Source organism: Lathyrus oleraceus, chromosome 3 (genome assembly GCF_024323335.1).
Source record: "Lathyrus oleraceus cultivar Zhongwan6 chromosome 3, CAAS_Psat_ZW6_1.0, whole genome shotgun sequence".
NCBI classification, from domain to species: Eukaryota; Viridiplantae; Streptophyta; class Magnoliopsida; order Fabales; family Fabaceae; genus Lathyrus; species Lathyrus oleraceus.
This window is the reverse complement of record NC_066581.1, coordinates 241,364,775-241,372,941: the sequence shown is the minus strand read 5'-3', so window position 1 is coordinate 241,372,941 and position 8,167 is coordinate 241,364,775. Positions and strand designations below refer to the sequence as shown.

The window sequence follows — 8,167 nt, the reverse complement described above, 5'->3', positions numbered from 1 at the left end:
AACTGGTAATATCCAAAATATGGGATTATGATTCCGGGAACTTTTTTAGAACCTTGGTTCCTGTCTTGATGATAAACCCTTAGAACTTACCTTGTTGGGATGGTTAGACCCATGGCCTCATGCCCGTGAAGTCGAACCTATGAACCCCATGTATTTGACATCTTGCATATGTTTGTTGATCTTGATGTGTTTGTACGTTCATACATTCATGCATTCACTAACATCATCTTAATTAAAAAGTCTTCAAGGAACTCATAAGCATTTGTTGCAAATATTATAGGTATTTTTCACCATGGATTTTGGAAGAAGAAAAACTCAAAAATACACTTTCAAGAGTCCAAAATTGGAGGATTTAAGAGAGCTAGGATATTTAGTGGTTAATCCTGAAGACTTCAAAGACAAATATGGGAGACTTCTAACTCTTTTAAAGACCAACATGGTGGAGGGGATTCTTGTTACATTGGTTCAGTTCTATGATCCATTGTACTGGTGCTTTACCTTTCCAGATTATCAGCTTGTGCCTACCTTGGAGGAGTTTTCTCACCTGATTGGCCTACCCATTCCTGATCAAGTACCCTTTTCCGATTTAGAAGAAATCCTAAAGCATCAAGACATTCTAGAAGATACTCATTTAGGGATGTATGAGATCAAAGTTAATCTGACTATAAAAGGAGGAATTCTTGGCTTGCCTTCAAAATTCTTGATAGAGGAGGCTCGTTATTTTGCTAGCATGAAGAGTATGGACGCTTTTGAGGCTATTCTTGCCTTGCTCATCTATGGATTGTTCCTCTTCCCTAATTTTAACAACTTTGTTGACATTAATGTTATCAAAATATTCCTAATTGGAAATCCAATTCCCACCTTGCTTGCATATGCTTACCATTCAGTCCATCTCAGGAATTCTCATAAGGGAGGAATGATCATATGTTGTACTCTGCTCTACAAGTGGTTTATTTCGCACTTGGCTCAGTCTACTTCCTTTTGGGACCTCAAAGATAGTTTGCTATGGTCACAAAAGATTATGTCTCCCACTCATTCTGACATTGATTGGTTTGATCGTGCTTATGAGGGGGTGAAAGTTGTTGATAGTTGTGGTGAGTTTCCTAATGTACCTCTTCTTGGTACAAAGGGAGGCATTAACTACAACCCGGTTTTGGCTCGCCGTCAGTTTGGATACCCAATGAAGGACAAACCTAACACCATCTTCTTAGAGAGTTTCTTCTTCAAGGAGGGAGAAGACAACAAAGCGTTCAAAGAAAAGATTGTGCATGTCTGACGCCACGTCCATAAGAAAAGAAGAGAAGTTCTAGGAAATCTAAATTGCGTCTCTTTGGAGCCTTATATCCAATGGGTGCAACCTAGGGCCGTTAGTTTGAAAATGCCTTATCCTCGACAAGAGCCTTTGTCTTTAACTGTTAAAGAACCTTCTCTCATTTTCATGACTGACGTGGAGAAACTCAAGATTGTTTTGACTAGAATGCAACGACAAAGGGATGCTTGGAAGAACAAGTATCAAATCGTCCATGCAGAGAATGAAGAACTTCAAAGACATTTGAAGCAAAGGAATGATGAAGAGCTTGCTAACAAGAAAAGAAAGGTGCACGAGGATTTATTTTCCTCTAGCATTAGGCCAGTCCGGGTTCAGATAATCCTCCCACTTCAGGCACTTGGAAGATGATTGTCGACAAGCTAGTGGTTGAAAAGACTTAGATGAAGGACCGAATCAAGGAGCTCAATAGGAAGCTACAAAGAGGGATTAGATCTTCTTATCAACAACTTCCTTAGGATTCTAGCTATTTTCTTGTATCTTTTAAAAGTGTACTTCAAAAAATTTAATCTTTCCAATATTAATGAAATAAGATTTTTTTTAGCTATCAAAAGAGTAACATTTCTCTCCATTATGTTTTCAATAATTATGTTTATTAAAGTTCCTTTAAATTCATTTGCGTGCATATCATGCATCATTCTAAACATTACATCTTTTTGCATTCCGGGACTTATCCTTGTCTTTCACACCAATAGACAAGTTGTTTCACCGGTACAACACCTAAGCTAGTCATCAGAAAAGGATGGAACAACTTAAGCAGGAAAACCAGGAACTTAAGGGAGAAGTTGCTTCACTCAAAGGCAGTTAGGAGAGACTCACAACAATGATGGAAACGATGGTGGCTACTCAGAATCAGCCACCCCCAGATCCTATTCAAAGAACTGTAATTTCAGAGGTCGTGTCTACACCCATTTTTGTGGCACCTGTGAACGCACCTCGGTATCAAATGCACCCCAATTTCCCTTGGGGCATGCCACCAAATTATGTACCAGAAGGTTACCGCCCACAAGTTCCTGAAGCTCATGTATTGCTTGCGGTCATGTCAGTGCCACCTCCTGTGATACACACTACTCCATATCATGAAGAGTCCATCTTTCACGCCACTCCAAGTGAGAGTATGGGAGCATACAAGAAAACGTATGAATTCCAAGATCAATTCGCTGAGATGCAGAGAGATATTAAAACCCTTAGGGGAAATATCTATTTGGGAAGAATGCCCATGATCTCTGCCTTGTGCCAAATGTCAAAATACCTGCCAAATTCAAAGTATCTGACTTTGAAAAGTACAAGGGGGATTCTTGTCCGAGAAACCACTTAACTATGTATGCCCGAAAAATGTCCACTCAAACTGACAACCACCAATTACTAATTCACTATTTTCAAGATAGTCTGACTGGTGTCGCTCTCAAATGGTACATGAACTTGTATAGTGACCATATTCGCATATTCAACGATCTAGGTGAAGCTTTCATCAGGAAGTACAAGTACAATGTCGACATGGCGCCAGACAGAGATCAACTATGGGCTATGTCCCAAATAGACAAGGAAACTTTCAAGGAATATGCACAAAGATGGCGCGAGGTTGCCGCCCAAATTTGTCCTCCTCTCGAAGAAAGCGAAATGACTAAGATCTACTTGAAGACTCTAAGTCCTTTCTACTATGAACGAATGATAGCGAGTGCACCAAGTGATTTCACCGACATGGTGAATATGGGGATGCGGCTCGAAGAAGGTGTCCGTGAGAGGCAATTGGTTAAGGGAGGTGATTCATCTAGCAGCGTCAAAAAGTTTGGAGTTGGGTTCTCTAAGAAGAAAGAGCAAGATGTCAGTGCGGTGGTACACAGAAGAACAAGGCAGAGATATCAACAACAACATATTGTAGCAGTAGCTTCGGCCTACTAGCCACAATTCTTACAACAATCTCAACCACAGGTTCAACAACGACAACAACAACCACAGTTTACACAACAACAACGTCAAACATTCAGCAGAATATCCCGCAACCGCAACAACGGCCTCAACAACAGGCCCGCCCACAATACAACAATAATCAAGTTCAAAGAAGGTCGTAATTCGATCTGATACCTATGACTTACACATAACTATTCCCATATTTGGTCAACAAGAAGCACATTCACACTAGACCTCCGCCCCCTGTTCTAAAGAAACTTCCATATTGGTATAAAGCTGATCAGTTTTGCACCTACCACCAAGGGGCACCTGGACACAATTTAGAATACTGTTATGGCTTGAAGTCTAATGTCCAAAGGTTGACCAAAAGTGACATTCTATCTTTCATAGATGTCAACCCAAATGTACAAGTCAATACACTACCTCAACATGGAGGAGCTTCTATCAACATGGTGGAAGATTGTTCTGGCACTTTCAGAGTTTACGATGTACGTTATTTAGAAGGAGATTTGGTTGAGATGCACCTTAAATTGGGTGTGCTCATCTATATGACACCACACAACTATGCGGCTTGCGGACTTTGCCGTACAACTCTTCGTGGTTGTCGTACTGTAAGGGAAGATTTGTCTTCTTTTTTTAAAAAATGTGATTTTGACTATGTTTTGATCTTCAATAATGTATATTTATGCTATAGAATGAACAATTCAATCTTTTAATTTATAAAAAACAAATTTAAAAAAACTTGTAAAATTTTGAAAAATATTTTTGTAGAATCCATTTTCAAAAATTAAAAAAAAAAACTTTTTTTTAAAGTTAAAACAAACTCACCCATTATTTTATCTTAAAACAAATTAAAATTTTAGATCAATTTATAAAAACTCATAAATATTAAAGAATTTACCTTTTTTTTTCCTCCATGCAGAACACTAGTAATAATCATAAAAATTAAGATTTGAATTAGGACTCATATAAGGCGTCCCTTGCTCACATCTGTCTAGCAATAACCCATTTGACACGTACTTACTTCTACCCGTTAAGAAGCGGGTCGGGTTTTATTTTAATTTTAATTTTAATTTTTTTTATCAATGTACTACTACTACCAAATAGTCACGGTGTTAGGGTTTTGAACTCTCCCATTTCTGCTTCATCTTCACACGGTGCCTCCGGCATCTTTCCCTGACGACGGCCAACTCGCAGTCCTCAGCCGAGCTTCAAAATCTATCTGCAGAGTGGAACGCCGCCGCTCAATTGTAAGCATCTCTCTATCTTCAGAATCAGATTAATTTGCATTGTTCTTTTTGTTATTTCGTTCGCTCAATCTCTCCCTTGATCTCTTTGTCTGTTTCTCTGCTATAAAATGAACGCTATCATACCTCATTGAGCTCTGTAGCTTCAACTTCATTCGTGAGTTCTCCGAAACTAGATTATTAGAAATTCATTTAGGGATTTTAGCTAGAACTACAAGATGTAAAGTTCACTTAATTTCACTTACAGAAAAGCTCCTAGAATTGTGTATGATTGTAGTAGTAGCTTTGTACATTCAAAGCTTTTCTTTGTTTATTACTATAATATTGTTTCGTATTTACTCTATAGCTAGTAGCTGCTAACACTGAGTGCAGTACTTTTGTTCTGTAATTGTTAGTTGAACTAGTTTTTTAATGAACTTCACTGACCATTGAATAATAATAATAATACAATATGTATAGGTTTTTAATTGTTCATGAAAAGTTGAAAACATTGTTTGGCTGTGTGCGTATTGCTCGCAACTGCTTGTGTTTGAAAATTTTAATTCAATTGAGATGACACTGCCTCCAGCAGCTTCACTACTAGTCCCTCCTTTTCTTCAATATGGAGTAGGGCTAAATGGGTTTGGATTTTGGTGTTGTCCTTGATCAATCTTACTTCCTATGGAATATAAGGATTTATGGCATTTATTCTCTTGATTTAGTCTGAGCCAAATAGACCTTTTACTAGTTGCATTTCAATAGAGTGTTGTGCTTATATGCTCTTGATGTAGTATACGATCTTGGTCTAGCCAGGAGCAGAGCTAGGGTCAAGTTGTGGGAGGGGACGTTGATAATTCTTTAGACACAAATAATCAGCTCAATTTATTTTTTTAAGCCGGAACTCTGCCACACCTGCTGCTACTATTTGATACGTAATTCCTGTTTATGAGCAGTCAATTGTTGCTTTATTGAAACAGACAAAAGTGCATGCTCTTCTAAATTGATAATATTCTTACTTGAGTTTTTTGTCCGGATGTGTAGAGAGAGTTAAGGTCTGTTGACTATTGAGTGACTGAGTTTTATCTGATAATTATCTCGATGTTCATTCATGTATACATGATTTTATATAATTTAGATATTAATCTACATGTAATCTTATATCTGAAATTTACGTAAGTTTTGAATAACATTATATCAGAAGTAAGTAATGTAATGGAGTATCAATTGTTTGAGTTGTATGGATTTTGGAGGCTCGATCTTGGGTTTGTTAAATTTGCAATGTTTAAAAAATCGTTGAAGGTGTAACCATGCTATCTTTGAAATTTGTGTCAATTGATCCTAACTAGACAGTACACACACCCACATGTTAAGGAGAGGGGATTCTAGTTCTGCTAAAATGGCACAACATACACTATCAGATTATCAGAACCTTGTGTGTTGATAATACACAGTTTTTATATACGTAGATTGCTTTAAGTGTCCGGCGTGCTTGAAAATGAAAAGTGAAAATGTGATTCAGGGCTAGCCCTTTATATATGTTGCTTCCTTTTTGTGCTATATAGGTTGGTGTACGTTCGTGCTACAGATTTCATATAGTTCTTTCACTTTTATGATATTTGTCTTTCTTCCTTCTTCAGATTTTGAACTATAATTTTTTTTGTTCATTTGTTTTAGTTTGGCAGATTTTTTTGGGAAGGGTTGAGTGTTTTATCAGACCCTAAATTCATAATTTGTCCTTATTTATTTCTGTTCCATTTTCTTATCCCATTATTGATGACAATGGTAGATAAGATTTTTGGAATTATGTTAAATGTTCTAGACTGGATTTGCAACTACCTTTATTATCTAGTATAAGTAGTCCTTTTTTAGATCTTGCTGCTGCTAACTCTTGATTCTATTTCAGTTTTGAACACTCAAGCTTGTGCAAATTAAAGTTTGTATAATTCAATTTTAAGCAAAGGTCAACATGCAAGGTTTTCCTGGAGAAAGTGAACATGCTCTGTCCGTTGTTGGTCCAAGGCCAATGGAGTGGTCTACTGTTCCATACAATGCTCCTCGGGCTCCTGGGGCAAATGGAAAACAGCGGACCTCAAGTTTGGAATCTCCTATCATGTTGCTGACTGGTCACCAGAGTGCCGTATATACCATGAAGTTCAATCCAACTGGATCTGTCCTTGCATCTGGATCTCACGACAAAGAAATTTTCCTTTGGAATGTGCATGGGGATTGCAAGAACTTTATGGTTCTAAAAGGTCATAAGAATGCTGTTTTAGATCTTCACTGGACTTCAGATGGGACACAGATAGTCTCTGCCAGCCCTGATAAAACCCTGCGGTTATGGGATACAGAAACAGGAAAACAAATAAAAAAGATGGTAGAGCATCTCTCATATGTCAATAGTTGCTGTCCTTCCCGGAGGGGGCCTCCTCTTGTTGTCAGTGGCTCTGATGACGGAACAGCAAAATTATGGGACATGCGTCAAAGGGGTTCCATCCAAACATTCCCTGATAAATACCAAATCACTGCTGTCAGTTTCTCTGATGCCTCAGATAAGATCTACACTGGTGGTATTGATAATGATGTTAAGATATGGGACTTACGTAAAGGTGAGGTTACCATGACACTTCAAGGTCATCAAGATATGATTACGAGCATGCAATTGAGCCCAGATGGTTCCTACCTTCTTACAAATGGCATGGATTGCAAGCTATGCATTTGGGATATGCGTCCGTATGCTCCACAAAATCGATGTGTGAAGATTTTAGAAGGCCATCAACACAACTTTGAGAAGACTTTGTTGAAATGTGGTTGGTCACCTGATGGAAGCAAGGTCACAGCTGGGAGTTCTGATCGAATGGTTTACATCTGGGATACCACTTCTCGAAGAATATTGTATAAGCTTCCTGGACACAATGGATCTGTTAATGAGTCTGTTTTCCATCCCAATGAACCTATTGTTGGATCTTGTAGTAGTGACAAGCAGATTTATCTTGGGGAGATATGAAGCCTGAGGTTTAGAAACTAGCAAAAATTAAATGAGCATGTTCATGTTTTCACAATCATTAGGGATTGTAGACTTTAAACGAGCTGGATTCCTTGACTGTATTATCTGCCTAAACGATTGTTGTTTTTGTTGCTAATTAATGTGTTTAACAATTTACTTTGTACACTGTTTCATACTGAACTGCATGGCCGTTTGGTTTTATCTTGTAATTGTAGTTGATAAATACTCATCTTTTGGTGGAAAATTAGTTACCAAAAATAAAAATGACTTATTCCTCGTCTCCAGTTTAATAGGTTTTTAAACATTTCTTTTGTTTGAAGAAATAGGTATTATGCATGAGGTAAATCGAATGCCGTCCAATAGTTTTTTTTTTTGTTTCAATCTTCTACTAAGAAAAAGATGATTTGGGTAAAATCGAATGCCCGTCTAAAGGGTCTCTGTGCTTTCTTTTATGTTGGAGTTTTCTTTTTGTTATTAAAAGTTGGCTTATCTCTTACATCAATCTCATATATCAGAATCATAATTACTTAATTTTTTTTTCATATTAATATCATCTTTATTTTTATCTTTCAAAAAGAAACCTAAATAATTTTATTATAATGACTATAGTTTTATTATTTTATGTTATTTTATTTTGATGTTACTTAATGTTTTTTTATAATAATTTTTTTTAGATTTTATTCTATTTGTTTATTTTTT

At 37.1% G+C, this 8,167-nt stretch overlaps 2 protein-coding genes across 2 annotated transcripts; both read left to right on the top strand.

The window, feature by feature from the left end:
• Positions 1–292: 292 nt before the first annotated feature.
• Positions 293–1,276, top strand: LOC127130649 (uncharacterized). The gene has a single exon (XM_051059622.1). The coding sequence runs from the start codon at positions 293–295 to the stop codon at positions 1,274–1,276; it is 984 nt and encodes a 327-aa protein (XP_050915579.1).
• Positions 1,277–4,314: 3,038 nt separating this feature from the next.
• On the top strand, positions 4,315–7,631 carry LOC127126617 (uncharacterized). Its single transcript, XM_051055569.1, has 2 exons — positions 4,315–4,488; positions 6,368–7,631. The coding sequence occupies exon 2, from the start codon at positions 6,431–6,433 to the stop codon at positions 7,466–7,468; it is 1,038 nt and encodes a 345-aa protein (XP_050911526.1). The 5' UTR covers positions 4,315–4,488; positions 6,368–6,430; the 3' UTR covers positions 7,469–7,631.
• The last annotated feature ends 536 nt before the right edge of the window (positions 7,632–8,167 follow it).